The 17380-nt window shown below is 31.3% G+C and overlaps 1 protein-coding gene across 3 annotated transcripts in view; it reads right to left on the bottom strand.

The window, feature by feature from the left end:
* Positions 1-17380, bottom strand: part of LOC126891716 (glycerol-3-phosphate dehydrogenase, mitochondrial) — a 228551-nt gene that overhangs the window by 56602 nt on the left and 154569 nt on the right. For all 3 annotated transcript variants that reach the window (XM_050660983.1, XM_050660981.1, XM_050660982.1), the window contains exon 11: positions 10599-10798. In XM_050660983.1, the coding sequence (XP_050516940.1) occupies positions 10599-10798 (200 nt within the window). The remainder of the gene's footprint in view (positions 1-10598; positions 10799-17380) is intronic.

Here is a 17380-nt window from a genome sequence, read left to right as displayed (position 1 = left end):
ATTGCTTTGGTTACCCCTTCTTTCCATGTCTTTTTGGGTCTTCCTCGTTTTTTGCGGTTTGGTGGTACCCACTCCAAGATCTTTTTGGGCAATCTTGTGTCTTCCATTCTTTGAACATGACCATACCAAATCAACTGTTTCCTCTCAATGTCTGTTGTTAAGTAACCATCTATTCCAATTCGTCGTCTTACTTCCTCATTTCGAATTCTTTCCCTACGGGATATACCTAACGATCTTCTAAACACATCCATTTCTACAGCTTCTAATTTTTTCCTGTTGTTCTCGGTTATTCTCCAAGTTTCTGCTCCGTAAAATAGGCTGCTTTTAATAAGTGTTTCATAGATGTTGTATTTTCGCTGTATTCCTATTTCGGAGCTCCAAAGTATTCCATTTAGGCATCCAATTGTTCTTCTAGCTTGTGTTACCCTTTTCTTTATTTCCTCATCGTCTTTTCTCGTTCTATCGAAGATTACTCCCAGGTACGTGTATTCACTACAGGATGTGATTTGTTCATTATCCTCTAGTTCGATATTGGATAACTCAGCTCCTATGGGTAGGTATTTAGTTTTTTCCACATTAATTTCCAAGCCCCACTGTTCATATTCCTCCTTCAGTTTTCTTGCCATATACTGTAGGTCGTCTTTATCATTAGCTATGATGACTTGGTCATCAGCAAATTGTAAGGTATACAAACAAACCTCTCCGAGGTCTATACCCATACCGTGGCATTTACGTTTCCACTGGTTTAGTGTTTTTGCAACATATATCTTGAACAAAGTTGGTGAAATACAGCAGCCCTGGCGCAGAACCGCTGTTTTGCTCTGCGCCAGGGCAGAACCCAACATTCACTACTATAAAGTACTGTAGGTTGTATCACCGTACTATATAACCGAAATTTTGCTGCTCTTGAGATAAGACTACTTTTTAAAAGTTTGCTCAATGCTCCAACTGGTCGTCTTCTCTTCGTAATTCTTTTTTTAATTTCTGGAACTTCATCTCCTTTCTCTGTTACAGTCACCCCTAGGTATTCAAATTCTTTTACTTTCTCGAAACAATATTCTTTTCCATCGTTATCTATTCTAATTTTCAAAACCTGTTCTTCATTTACTGTATCTCCCATTTCAATAAATTTTGTTTTGTGTTCTTTAATTTTCAGACCGTACTACTTAACTTTTCTTTCAAAAATGTTAAATACTCTTAGCAGCTCTCTTTTTGTTCTTGTTATCAATACTATGACGACTGCATATGCAAGTACCTGAGTTCTTCTATCATGGATCGTACCTTGCGTTCTGATCCCGCTCTCCCTGAATATTGCCTCTAATACACAATTGAAAAGGACAGTTTTGTTGATAGAGGGACTAGAGCTTGAAAATTTCCGGAAAAATTGGGTGCAGGAAAAAAACCTGTTTTTTCCGGAAAAACAGGAAAAAAATGGAAAAATACGGAAAAATTGACATTTGTTACAATACTAAACAAATTCTGCATCCCATATCAAAATCGATAAATTTAGTAGAATTCGATAGATCTATATTATCAGAAGTGCCTTTTGTGCCTTTTGTCTTTAAGTAGGTATATAAAAGACACAATATTAAAAAATATTCCCCAACAAGTTAACCAGACTAGTTCCCTTATCGAAAGCTTGCTAAAATATGTATGTTGAAAAACGCTAAGAATTTTGTACTAAGCTGATTCACTTTGCAGCCTCTTTATGCTCGCTTTAAAGAAGAATAATTGAATGAAGACCAACTAATGAAAGCCATAGACTTCATTTCTGAAATGGCTTGTTCACTAAGGCCCGGTCTTTTCACCTCCGAATAACTAGTTATCGGGAAGTTTATTTGACAGATTTACATGTAATCTGCCGGATAAACTTCCCGATAACTATTTATTCGGAGGTGAAAAGACTGGGCCTAAACCTAGATGTAGGGAAGGTGGTGGCAAACCTAGCCCAATTTAGAACAAAAACTGGATTTTTTAGTCGAAATTCTTTATGGGATAGTGCAAATGTGTAGTACTAATCCCGTTATATGGTAGCAAGGTTTATGTACATCGCAGCCACTTAATAAGTAACCATCTATTCCAATTCGTCGTCTTACTTCCTCATTTCGAATTCTTTCCCTAAAGGATATACCTAACGATCTTCTAAACACATCCATTTCTACAGCTTCTAATTTTTTCCTGTTGTTCTCGGTTATTCTCGAAGTTTCTGCTCCGTAAAGTAGGCTGCTTTTAATAAGTGTTTCATAGATGTTGTATTTTCGCTGTATTCCTATTTCGGAGCTCCAAAGTATTCCATTTAGGCATCCAATTGTTCTTCTAGCTTGTGTTACCCTTTTCTTTATTTCCTCATCGTCTTTTCTCGTTCTATCGAAGATTACTCCCTGGTACGTGTATTCACTACAGGATGTGATTTGTTCATTATCCTCTAGTTCGATATTGGATAACTCAGCTCCTATGGGTAGGTATTTAGTTTTTTCCACATTAATTTCCAAGCCCCACTGTTCATATTCCTCCTTCAGTTTTCTTGCCATATACTGTAGGTTTGCCATAATATGCCAATTGCCTTCAGAATTTTAAATAGGTCTCCATATTCCGCCTCTTCAGAAAGAAACTGGTCTTTACACGGCCTCATATATACAAGCAAAAAAATTATGTTATTACAGGATACAATTTATAAGTTGTTGCTATTCATTTAAATTTGGTTATAATCGAAAAGCAGATATTTATTTACGATACTAGACCAGATCTACTTTTAAGAGACTGACAAAAATCATGTTCTTTGTGTTACCCGTTCAGGATGGTGAAGCGGAGATCGAGTCTGAATCAGATGCTTAGTCTGAAGATTCAGATTCAGACTCAGATAAAAATATACCACTGAGCAATTTGGTTGAATAATGTGCTTTCTACCTTTGAAGTTTCGGTTTTGATACTTACAATTAAAGTCTCTTAGTTTAAGTACACTTAAGTCTCAATTAAAAAATATTTTCAAATTTTCCCATTTTTTTCAATTTTTCCAATGGTCTGGAAAAATTGGGAAAAAAACCTGTTTTTTCCCAATTTTTCCCGTTTTTTTCCGATGTGTTAATTCTCTAAGAGGGACTCCCTGCTTCAAAGTATTAATTTAGTTCGAAGTATTAATTTTTTAATATAAATCAATCAAATTTTGTAATGAAAAATATCGATTAAATATTTATTTATTGTGTAACCCAACAGCTTAATATTTGTGTTCAGCGACCCCAAAAAGCCCCTAGTAACGAGTTTGAACTGATTTTGTATCGAATTTCCACAGAACTCCAGGAGGCGAAGATCATTTTGGGCGCCTGGTGTCCCGGAGACAATCACCTGCATGATATTCGGGATCAGCGACCCCAAAAAGCCCCTAGTAACGAGTTTGAACTGATTTTGTATCGAATTTCCATAGAACTCCAGGAGGCGGAGATCATCCTGGGCGCCTGGTGTCCCGGAGACAATCACCTTTATGATATTCGGGATCAGCGACCCCAAAAACAATCGAGTAACGAGTTTGCTCTGATTTGCACCTCGGAGAGCACTGCCGTCATGATATTCGTATTCAACGAGTACAAAAACCCCCAAGTAGCAATATTGAACTCATTTCTGCCAATATGGAACTTGCACATTTTTTTTATTACATAATATTGTTCAGTCTTGTTTAAAAATGAGATTTCCAAAATTTCACGCTTTAAAAACTCATAATAACTTAAAAGTACAAGTTTAAAGTCGTCTTTATTTTAAAATAGTTTAAACAACCCGTGATGTCACATAGTTCATAGATATATTATACTCTAGATTGCGCCTTACGATCTTAAAATGGGTGACGGTTGCGACAGAGATAAATGAGCCTATTTGGTCGGTAGTCTCTTTCTAATTCAAGGGGAGTATCGACGACGTCACTATCCTACTCTATCAACGAGTATTTTAGATAATTTGACAGTTCGAGCGGATGGCGACGAGAACTGGTCGTTTGTCTTCGGACGTGGATAATCCTGGTTCGAATCCCATACCAATCTTTACTTTTTTATTTTTTATTTAATCAATATTGCGTTTATTAGATATTATTATATCTCTAAAATAAATCTAAGCAAAGAAATATATAACAAATAAGAAAAACTGTGTAGGTACCTATAGATTTTTAAAAATATAAAAGCCAATGTTATTTTTTTAATAAGTTATTGGTACAATGGTATTGTACAATAGTATGGTACAAAAGTAATTGTTAAAAATATTCGTACAAATTACCAATAATTAATATCAACATAATGTACCATCATCGATTTATTAATTGAATCGGTCATTTCAAAAACAACACGAGACACGAGTCACATATTCCTAATTTTACAGAAGAGCAAAGAAAACTACCTATATAGTCGAAAGATGGATGAAATGGATGACATCAAAATTCAGAGTTATATTGTAGTTTTGTTCCTAATGTTTTTACTGGACTGGTGTCGTTTTTGCACACAACGTTTATCTTAAAGGAGTCATTCGAATAAGGCCGAATTTATATTAATAACGAATGACTTATTTTACAAATAATTATGTATTCCAATATTAACTTACTATACATACATTTATTATCTGCTAGATTTACTTAGGTCCATTTTTCAGATGTAAAAATATCTAATAAACGCAATATTGATTAAATTAAAAATAAAAAAGGTAAAGTTGGTATGGGATTCGAACCATGATTATCCACGTCCGAAGACCAAAGACCATTTCTCGTCACCACCCGCTCGAACTGTCAATACATAATACTCGATAAAGTGGGATAGTCACGTCGTCGATATTCCCCTTAAATTAAAAAGAGACTACCGACCAAATAGGCTCATTTATCTCTGTCGCAACCGTCACCCATTTTAAGATCGCAGGGCGCAATCTAGAGTATTATAAATCTATGACATAGTTTAACTTTACGGTTATATTTAGGTGTATTATTTTCTTCTTCTTTAGTTTATTGGCCTCCACCTAGTTGGGTATTTGGCCAGATTATTGTCGCAGAATAAGGGAAAATATTTATATTCTAATGACATTTATCGTATGTAATTGTAATAATATATACCAGTTTGTTGAGATTGGAGTTTGATACAGTTTTTGAAGGAAAGGAAAGAAGGTTTACTACGGAAAATAAAAGAAAACACCATAAGTGTTGTTTAGTGCCATTTTCTAAAGGTACAAGTTTTCTATGGATTTAAAATATTTCAAACGATCAAACGCATTTTCTACTGACGTTTATAATGTCTAATTTAAAATTATTTACAATTTTGTTTACTTTGTTGGTGCAGGATGTAAACATATAATCATAATATGACGTCACGACGTGTTTATCTTCACACGTTTATCTTCACAAACAACGTTTTTATCTTCGATACATGTTTTAAATTATGTTCCGTTGTGATTTATAACATTTTTTCGAATTTAAAATTTTATGCAAGTTCCCTATTATGTCCGAATTACAAATGTATCTATCATTTTTCATCACTTCGAAATGTATTTTCCTTGTTCAATAATGCAGTTTTCATTTCGTCATCATTAATTTTGTTCACAACGTTTCCTAAGGCTCTTACGAATCGAATGAAATAAGTTTTATTGAGAAGCATCCAACTCAAAAATTTTATAGGTCTATTGCTTCATTGCCTCGCCTAAGATGATAATTTCCAATGTTTCTATCAATGCATGATAAGATAAGTAATTTCTTGATTTTCTTATGCCTGGTTGCACCAACAAATATTAAGCCCCAGCTTATAGATAGGGTCGCTTTAAGTCTAACTTACTTTGCACCATACTTTTCGATTCTTATCGATCTAATCCACGTGGCAATCCATTGTGACGAGCTGAAAATTGATCTAAGACTCAATGGTGTATCGCGTATGTTTCGTAAGCTAAGCGTAAAGCACGTCTTAAGCTATCATAGAGATCTGTTGGTGCAACCAGGCATTAAGGATTTACTTAAATATTTTACTTACAAATTATGTACAGTCGGAAAAATGAAAGATTACCCATGAACGATCACATCAGTCACTCATTTTACATTTGCTGTCTGTTTCTATAACAAACGTTTGTTATTTATAGAAAAAGACAGTAAATACAAAATAAGTGATTGATGTGATTGTTTATGGGTAATCTTTCATTTTTCCGACTGTAGGTATTGATTTCTGGATATATTCGATATATTGTAATAATACCTAAATCCAAAATACAATTACCTACGACATATTATATTAAAATGTATACCTACATTAATTTAGCTAATTTAAAATCAAGATACAGACATAACCTCAAAAAAAATGATGCTGTGACGTCAGAACTAACGTAGAGTATTGTTTATTAAAACTTAAATTATTACAGTATATATGAAGGGTGATGGGTAAGAACAACCAAAGTCAAGTTTTGTTCATTTTGTACCGATCCAATTTCAATTCGTGTATTTTCGTTGACAGGGGAGTGCAATTAGAACGAAAACATGCGTTGTTTCGGAAAAATTCAAACAAGCTTAAATTTCTCTAAAACTTTTTTTGTTAGTTTATATACATGTTAAAGTAAAAAGTTCTACTCGCAGATTTGGCCGCTAATTGTTTATTAATTGTTTAAACAATAACAATGGTTTTGTATAAATAATTTTAAAAATATCGATAAATTCATTATTTTACTTTGATCATATATGTTTCTATTTTTATTTTGTTTTTGATTATGCTGAATCCGAATATGGCATTGCAATTTAAAAATTCTTATACAGAAGCTCTTATACAGTATGTCTGCGTAGCTAGGAACCACATGGAAAACTTTTTTATTATAAATTTTACGAAAAAAAGTTATTCTTAATAAAATTCTCTGGATAGTCAAAAATCTAAAACTCAACCATTAGATATCCAATTTTATCAATTTTATACGAGTTATATCAAAAATATGAATTTCGTTAAAGAGTAAAGTACCTTTATACTTTATGATTAATTATTTATATGGGAAATAAGCCACAATTAAAATGAAAAAAATAATTTTATTAACGTTTCGACGCCCAAATCGGGTGCCGTTGTCAAAATACAAAATATTACTGAAATAAACAAAAGTGTTGTTGCTAAGCAAAAAAATTCTTCTAATAATTTATTTAATCTGACTCATTTATATTGGCAATTTAGACATATATTATACATTTTAAAGTAGAAGACTTTAAAATTTTATTAACGTTTCTTATATTTTATATATATATATATATATATATATATATATATATATATATATATATATATATATATATATATATATATATATATTATATATATATATATATTTCTTATATACATTTTAAAGTCTTCTACTTTAAAATGTATAATATATGTCTGAATTGCCAATATAAATAAGTCAGATTAAATAAATTATTAGAAGAATTTTTTTGCTTAGCAACAACACTTTTGTTTATTTCAGTAATATTTTGTATTTTGACAACGTCACCCGATTTGGGCGTCGAAACGTTAATAAAATTATTTTTTTCATTCTAATTGTGGCTTATTTCCCATATAAATATTTAATCATAAAAATGCCACAAGGAAATAGCTTCAGAACAACATTTATACTTTATATTCCAGAATAACAAACAATGCTATAATAAAAAGTTGTTTGAAATTAGAATGTATGTCTAAATATACAATTACATCATTCTAATCGAAAAAAGATTTCAATTTTTTCTCAAATTACGGATACTAATCATTATTTTATTACAATTATGATAACTATTTTATTATCACTTTTAACAAAAAAAATGTTATTCTTCATAAAATGCTCTACCTGGTCTAAAATCCAAGATACAATCATCAGATATCAAACTTTTTTAATTTTATACGAGGTATGTAAAAAATATGAATTTTTCTTAAGGGTTAAGTGCCTTTATTATTCACAATATTTTAATTAGAAGGATGTAATTGAAAACTAAAACAAATTTTTTAATTCCAAACAACTTTTCTTGATAACAATTTTCGATATTCTGAAATGTAAAGGTACTTTACTCTTGAGTGAAATTCATATTTTTTGACATACCTCGTATAACATTAATTAAATTTGATATTTGATGATCGCATCTTACATTATATACGATGCAGGGTATTTTATAAAGAATAACTTTTTTTCGTAAAACTGATAATAAAAAAGTTATCAATAGATTCCAAGTTACGCAGACATACTGTGAGCTAAAAAAAAATTCTGCTGAACATTTATTATTGTTGAAGCTTATTATTAAATATATTTTAGGTAAGTTTTTCAGAAAAAAGTTTTGATCACTTTGTATAAACATTTTTTTAGCTGGTAATTTTCGGTTTTTGTATTACATTTTTGTTATCTTTCTTAATTTTCTTTAAAAGAAATAGTTTATTTCATTTTTAAAGTAAAATAATTCAGTGCATTTTAAAGACTACATCCTAAGCTTTAAAAAAGAACTTATAAAACTTTAATAGATCTGTTCAAACTTGAGTAATACCGTCTTAAAGTGGTGGTAATTCTATAAAACTACGAAGATTTCAAAAATTACAATTTTTGAGGCGTCATATCATTTGAATTAAATCTTTGAGATTTTTTTTTAAAGTAACATCATTTAGTAAGATGCTTGAAAGGCAAGTTGTGCAAAATTGAGAGTTCTATAAGAAAAATTGTATTAGTTACACATTTTTAAATCATTTTTAAACAAAATTCATGTAAGGCTCACTTTCCGCCCACACCGTACTTATGCCCATACATTTTTTTTCTTTTTATTATAACCATAAGATAGCTTAATTATTCTTCTTTCATGCTCAATTTGTAAAATTTTATTTGATCAATTAGTTAAAGAATTACAATAAAATAACTCAACCGTGCACTTCGCCGTACGTTAGTTTACAGTGCGCCAATGTTTGTGAGAAGGGTGACTTTAGCGTTATAAATAAAAAATTATAGAAGATACAGATTTAATTTTAGAAAACTCTTTAAATAAGGTTTTTTTGTAAAATTTTCTGAATTTTTCAATGGTCAAGTCAGTTTTTTTTCTAAAATCTATATTTTCGGAGTTATTTAAAAAAACATCTAATTTCGTAGTTCATTTGTTTAATAAAAAATGAAGCACCCACTTCTCGAGTAGAACTTTTTGATATGTTGTTTATTAAACATTTCTTAATGATATTACAATAAGTTCTATCTTGTTTGATTTTTTCCGAAGTGAAAATCTATATGCACTCCCCTATGAGGAAAATAAAATACTTTTAATTATCAGTTTATTAAGAGGTAAGATCAGCGAGCGGAAAACGCGTTCCAAGATTGCAGCTTTAATTTTGAATATTTTGTTGAGATATTTGGCACACAGAAAAACATTTTACTAATTCTATAAATGCTTGAAATGTTAAAAATTTTAATTAAAGAAGCTGACTGATCTATTTTTCGCGTTAAATGTCGATTAGTTGATCTATATCTCTAGTATCTGTATCTCTATTAGTTGATCTAGACTAGGGAGGATGAGTCAAGTCATGCAGCGCTTAGACCAAAATTGACCCATTGTGCATCGTCTTATGGAGCTGTATTAAGCTTATTGTCCATTCTGCCATTTCCAGGAAGGTAGGCAAGTCACCAGGGGACAAGCTTGCCGTACTCTCCATTGACGATAACTCCGGATATTCACATAGGACATGCTCGATAATTTTGTCATGCATAGGACGAATGCAATCTCGTTCACTTCCTTGCATAGGGGTGTCTACTAGACCCAGTGTGTAAATGTATTTGCTTAGTTGACAATGACTTAGACTTAGTTGACAGCTTAACTGACAAGCGTAGGTTTTTCCTGGAAGTACTTCTTTGATGCTGACTTGTCAAGGTTTCTTAGTGTTATTATGACAAGTCTACATCCTGGCACTTCTCATATTCTTATGGTTTGCATGTAGGAGTGACAATTGGAATATCCGCGATAATTGTACTTGATCAACCAAAAATATCTAAAGGTCTCTTCCTAGCTAGTTGGTAGCAATGCGGTTGCCTTTATTCCCCCTTTAATCCACCTCAGAAATATTACCACCTGAAGCTTAGCTAGGTATATTAGTGGATTGTCCAGCAATTCAACATCACTATCCGCGTTCGTACTGGCATGGAATACTAGTCCTAGTAAAATGAATGTTTGTCAGGAGTTGAATTAGGTGCAATAAATCATGAAACTTAGCAGCCTTAATATAAATAGGCTCATTATGTATACAGCTTCTTTAATGGAACAGGTTTCAATTTTCTCTTTCAGCTTCTATTCTTTCCCTTTATTATCTTCTGTACTGTGATCTATATTATGAAAACGAAACCATGCTTGGATTCGTTCGAAAAAAAGCCTAAATATGGCGTCAATATCTACAAAGATGTAAATTCTAACCAAAAATGGAATGTGATCGTTCTTTCCCATGACTCTTCATATGTATATGGAGTATGAAACTAAATGATGTAAAACGAGTCTTTTAAACTGCTACTTTTACCTTCGGTGAAGCACCCATGAATTTATTGAAATGAATCTGTGTATCATTACAAAAAAGCAGACAAAACAACAGAGGAAAAATTTTCCAATAATAAAGTAATATAAAGTCTCTTGTACTAACCTTAAGACTTCTTCTGATGTCATTAATAGATACGTATCCCTTTCTATCTTTATCGATGTATTGGAATCTCTTGATATAAAGTTGAATTTCTTCTTTGCTTAAGTTAATAGGAATCTTGTCTCTGCTAGCACGGTTGACGTTTTGGCCCATTTCGTTTTGAAGGAACTCTGAGGCTTCTTTAATCTGTTTCTGCTTTTCGGCTGAAATATATAGAAAAAATGAATAAATATGTGAATATGATCAAACATCTACACCCTAATAGTTAGAACATGGGAAGCAGACGAAATATCCGAGGATTGGAAAGGAGGCATAATTATATCGATATTTAAGAAAGGAGAGGTAACATAATGTAACAAATATAGAGGAATGTCTCTACACTTAGTACAACATACAAAATTCTAACGCCCACATCAAACAAAAATCCACTCAATTCAAGGAGAAACAAATTGTGGACTACCGGATTCAGGGAATGCAGATCCACTACAGACGCTATCCACATTATTACACAAACAATCGAGAAATGCGACGAGAACACAAGATAAAACTCAACACCCTCTTCATAGACTTTATAAAAGCCTTTGGCTGTATTAAATTATATTAAACGTTGTCTATATTAAAGCTAATAAGATTAACAAAAATGACTACAGATGGGTCTCTATCTAAAATAACATCAGAAGAAGGTAGCACAAACACAACTTGTAATAAAATCAGGAGTGCGTCAAAACGATTCTCTGTAAACCACAATATTCAACAAAGTAGTGTAAAGAACAATCAAGGCCAGTGGAATTAAAGGAACTGCAGCCCTACTCCTGGACACAAATAATAGCATATGCAGATGACATAGTTCTTATGGGAAGGTATAGTGAAAGGAATAAAACAGGCATAAATAATCCTGGCCAATGAAGCACGTGAAGCAAATGAGTGAAAATAAATCTAGAAATTGACGAAGAAAAACAAAATATCTAATCTGCTCTACAAGAGAAGATAACAAGACGAGAGAAATCAAGATAAAAAACTAAACTTTTAAAAGAGCTCAACAATTTAAATATATGGGAGTAGTTGTGAATGACGCAAACACAGGACAAGTGAAGAAGTTACGCAGCCAATACTAGCAGGCAACAAAACATAGGTACTGAATATACCATCGACCAGGGGTCGCCAATTAGTTTCCATGGGTGTCCGTTTCGAAAACCTATGACACTTCCGGGGTCCGGATTTATGCTGCCTGTGTCTGGCTGTTCTGATTCAATTTCTTTGAGGATTCTTGTTAAAAAATATCCCCTATAAACAAATCAGAAGGGTACCGGGCGAAATTTTTGGGCAGAAATTGTTTAATATTTTTTTTTTAAATTCAAAACAACACCTTTCTTGCCCTTGAAAATATGTTTTTTAACATGTTTGGGTCATCTAACAAAAAATATCGGTCACTTTATTAAAACTAAAGAGTTTTCAAGCATCGCAAATGTGCATTTTTCAGATTTTAAATCGCTTTTAACTCGAAAACTATCAACTTTTCGGAAATATGACAAGAGACCTTTTTTGTTTACAATTACCCAAGAAACCTAAAAATACATTTTTCGAGACAAAAAAGTAATTTTGAATTTTTGAACAGGAATCCGAAAAGTGTGGTATATTATGAACCCTCTGTATAAATCATAATTTAAATATGATGTTATTAACCTTTAGGGTATTGAACATACATAAAAACAATAGCTTATAGTTTGTATCACATGTTTATTACGAGTGAACTTGAACTATATTTGTTATGGTTCAGATAGGTATAAAAACACGCTGAGCAATCAGTATGGATATAGATATACAAATAATTATTAGAAGTTATTATGTAGTAAGGCGAGGCGTTATGAATCATTAATGTTATTGTTTAGATATTGGATACCAGTGAATAAAATATAGTGTATAGTAAGACGTGTTTAGTCTTTTTTAATTAATTAGAACCAGAAGGCAGTAACAACACACTATTTATTACATGGCGCTCCTGTAAATTAATTGGGAGAATCTTCTGAAAATGGGCGACAAAAATTGGAAACGGAGACGGCGAAGATGGACCAGGACGAAGATGCAGAGAACCCAGGGAACAAAGACAAAGTGATAAAATGTAAGTAAGAATGTCTATCTTTATTAAAAATGCTTCCCTCGTTTTTATATTGTTATTGAACATTGAATATTTATCTTTGCTGATTTTTGAATAATTCATGAAGTATCGATTTTTTTTTAAAGAATATCTATGAATTTTGAAACATGAAGTGATTTTTTGAATTGAATATTTTTATCAAAGTTTATTATATATGTTATTATTGAATTTTTATTGAATTTTGAATTTTTATTGAATTTATTTGAAAAATCTCTATCCGATTTCGATTTTTAGTCCGGTTATTTTTGAACATTTTATGGAATCTCGAATTTTTTTTTCAAAAATTTCTATCGAATTTTGAGATATGAACTGATTTTGAATATTTTTATCTAACTTTTGCATTTTTATTGAATTTTATTAGCAGTTGTTTTTGTTATTGATCTTTTAGATACATTTTTATCGATTTTGTGTTAAATTTTGTATGATATGAACCTGAATTAATATTTTTTGAGTGATAAATGATATTTTTTTAATGAATAATGAGTAGTGATGACATACGTTGATATAAGAGCTTTAAGACAAACATTGCTATAAGCAAGAGATATATTTTTAACGAACCGACCTGAAGAGTCGAGATAAGGAATTTGGAGAAGAACTATATAGATAAGAAGAAGAACTAACAATATTATAAGCTAAATATTATGAGGCAACTTAAAACAATAAGAAACCCACGGCTCTTGTCAAATTAGGAAGGTACTAAGTGATTTATAGAAGCTTGAACGCTTATTAGAGACCCACTCTGTGTTTTGAAGGGTACCTATTTTATTCATGATTATTCGTGAATAAACAACGGCCTCAAAGCAAGGGATTGAGGTTGTGATATTTTTAGAAGAATTTGAACCGCATAAAATACCTATTTCGTGTTTTGAGTTAACTATACCACCTAAATGGTGCGTACAGATCAGGGCGAAAATTCGGGTTAATATTGGCGGAGAACTAAGACATCCGAGTGAAACCTCTTTTATTAAGGTAAAACGAAGGTATCGGAGCTAGTATATGAAGTGATGATTATGATGTTATATGAAATGATACATGAGATAAATGATTGTTATATGAAATATGTATATGAAGATGAATTATGTACACTGTAGAAGTGTTATTATGTGGAGGAAAATGAAGAAATATATAGTTGTAGTACCAGACAAGAAGAAGAATAAAAAAAAGAGAATTTTTAGTAAAATATGTGGGAAAAATGAAAGAAGACACATAAAAATTGCAAGAAAAGAAGCAAAATTAAGAAGATACTAAGCAAATAAGTAGCTAATCATTGAATTATGTCTAAGAATTAAAGTTGTAATTTTTTTCTCTAAAGTAATGTAAATTATAAATAACTTATTTTTAAATGTAGATAATGAATTCAGGTTAAATTTTCGCGTAAAATGGAAGTGTTTGAATTAAGGATAGACAATATCTTACAATAAGTGTTAGTAGATAGTAAGCAAAGGGACACAAAAAGTGAAGTTCTTAGATAGATTAAATATTTATTATAGGTACAAGAGAGTTATTAGAAGTTTTTTAGAGACATATTAAAAGTTTTAGAGAGATTACATTTCTATTATAGGTACAATATTTTAAAGTTAGTAAGGCGTATATAAATAAATCAAAATAAGACTGAAATAATAAGATGAAATAGTAAAGTAACGTTAAATTCTTTTTTTATATACCATTTAATAGAAGTTTAGGTAATATTTAGCTTAGCTTAGGAAGTATTAAAGTCGAGATTTTATCACAATTAAATTAGTTACGGCTTATAGGCACTAAAAGACTATTTAAAAGTTAGGATCAATTTCATTCACTGTGGACACTGTTTTGATAAAGTGAATTAGTGAACGAAAAAAAAAAAGGACGAAAAGACACGACGTGAAAGTACGTGAACTAGTAATAGGTTATAAAATACCAGTTTTAGTATAGGGAAAATATGAACTTTTGTGTAAAATAGGAAAAGAATATACATGTTTAGGGAAAAATCGATTGATCTGAAATGTACCATGTTACAGTTAGTTAGGATAGTTAGGAAATTTAATTTTTGAAAATAGTATTAGGTAATCATAAACACTCTGTGAAAGGGAAAGAGGGATATACACTCAGATATTCTTCTTCTCTTCTTAGGACTTTCTTTTTTAAAAACGGCAGAGATGTGGTATATTATGAACCCTCTGTATAAATCATAATTTAAATATGATGTTATTAACCTTTAGGGTATTGAACATACATAAAAACAATAGCTTATAGTTTGTATCACATGTTTATTACGAGTGAACTTGAACTATATTTGTTATGGTTCAGATAGGTATAAAAACACGCTGAGCAATCAGTATGGATATAGATATACAAATAATTATTAGAAGTTATTATGTAGTAAGGCGAGGCGTTATGAATCATTAATGTTATTGTTTAGATATTGGATACCAGTGAATAAAATATAGTGTATAGTAAGACGTGTTTAGTCTTTTTTAATTAATTAGAACCAGAAGGCAGTAACAACACACTATTTATTACAAAAGAAATCCGAGTCAAAAACATTTTTCATACGAAAGTGGCCTCACACATGGACTAATATGGAAAGGAAAACTAATAATATCTGATTGTTTTTTGGTTACTGTATACTTTCCTGTAAGTTTTCCTGGTACAATAAATAAAATATAAATTCATTGTTTTGATGTTATTATCAGTATATTTTGAAAACAGCAGTATTGTAAATTGTTACTGAGAATATTTTAAAAGTTACATCTTCAATTTTGTAGAAAGGAAACTGAGGAATTTAAAATAAATAATCATAGTACAAAATGCCAATTAACATGTTATCTTTTCTACATTAGTGTCAATGCAAAGTGTTTGTTGCAAACTTACTAAATCTGAAAATTATTTTAATTAAAAGCACATCTGAAAAGTACTCCTACTTAACATGGGACGAGTTGAGTTCACTCCCAAAATATGAATATTACCTGACTACGTAAAAGGTAATGTTTGAATTCACTCCCAGGCGATTTTAAGCCGTCATTAATGTATAAGTAATTATTATACCTTAAAATGTGGACACTGTTGACAAATCATTCGTTTAAAAGAATATTTCTTATTAGACGTTCTTGCACTTCTACATCTAATTGGGATGATTTTTAAAAATGCAACTTGGTATTAATTTAAGAAAACAAAGTTTCATTGTTATGTTCTTGTTAATATTTGGTCACTAAGTTTCATTGAATACATACATTAGAGTAAATATGAAATTGCTATAACTGCCCCGTGGTATGGCCGTTATTTTGTAGTTATTTCAAATTATTTTCTTTAAGTTTTTTCTCAATATCACTTTTCTATCATACACTTTCACAACGGTATCTATACTTTGAAGTTTGATATAAGTATCTAATTGAATATCTTGAAGAACATAAATAAACTGGTTAAAATTTGGATGCGCTGTATAATGAAGCATTATAGCGAGAGTGAAAAGACTCACATGCATTTGTTGTCCTTTGTAAAGACGAAGAATTTTCAGCCCATATGTGAGGAGGAAATGTTGATGTTTCTTTAATATAGGTTTCAACGAAATAGTCACTATTAACCACTCTTTCATCTTCTGGTTGAATTGCAACAAGATCTATGGCAAAGCAATCCACAACGTCCACTGCTTTGAGAAATGGTAAACCAAATATATAAGTTATATATTATTTAATTATACCTGTTTCTGCACTGATATTCGTGGGACAGTTCCAACTGTTGAATTTTTCTATAGCAACTTTGACTCAAGTGAAACAGGCATCCCTTAAGTTTAGTGTCTTGAAGAACTTCTCGAATTGCTTTACGATAAAAGTGCTATTTGGCAACAATGCTTAAATTTCAGAAAAATAATAACCTTAAATCATACTTTATTGTAAAATCGCTCGGGCGGGAGTGAATTCGAATAGTGTCGGGAGTGAACTCGACTAATAAAATAACTACCTGCTCAAGACGGGAGTGAACTCAATGGTGGCCCTTAACATATGGTAGAGAGGAAATGAATATAAAAATGCACATGACAATTTTATATTACAGTTTACTTAATTTCAAAATGAATGATTAGTAAGTATAACAATAAGGGAACTATTTACAAAATTAAATTATCAGAGAGAAAAATGACATTTTTTTATGTACAACCTGTCTTTGGAGTAAGTTTAGTGCAATTGAGTCTCATTAGGGAGTTGAGATATTCATCTGTTAGGTGAGATCTCTACCGATTTTTAATAAAGTTCATTCTTGATAAAGCGGCTTCGCACACATAAGTTGAGCCAAACATAGTATAATGTACACAATTTCATGGCCGAACATTTTCAAAATTGCTAAACACTAGGTATATTCTGAATTTATTGACGGTCCGCACAAAACTAGCCCACGGCCAGAATGCGGACCGCGGTCCGCTAATTGGTGACCCCTACCATAGACTAATGAAGGACAAACACTTGTCCCGAAATACAAACTGAAAATGTACAGAGTTGCAATCAGCCGCTGAGACAATCTCCCTCAAAGACAAAGATGAAGAAAGATTAAGAATATTCGAAAGAAAAATTCTCAGAAAAATATGGACACGATAAGAATAAAAAACGGAGAAATGAGAAGAAGCAATAATTATGAAATACGATACATTATGAAGGGGGAA

Source organism: Diabrotica virgifera, chromosome 9 (assembly GCF_917563875.1).
Source record: "Diabrotica virgifera virgifera chromosome 9, PGI_DIABVI_V3a".
In the NCBI taxonomy this organism is placed as follows: Eukaryota; Metazoa; Arthropoda; class Insecta; order Coleoptera; family Chrysomelidae; genus Diabrotica; species Diabrotica virgifera.
This window is presented reverse-complemented; position numbering and strand designations above follow the sequence as displayed.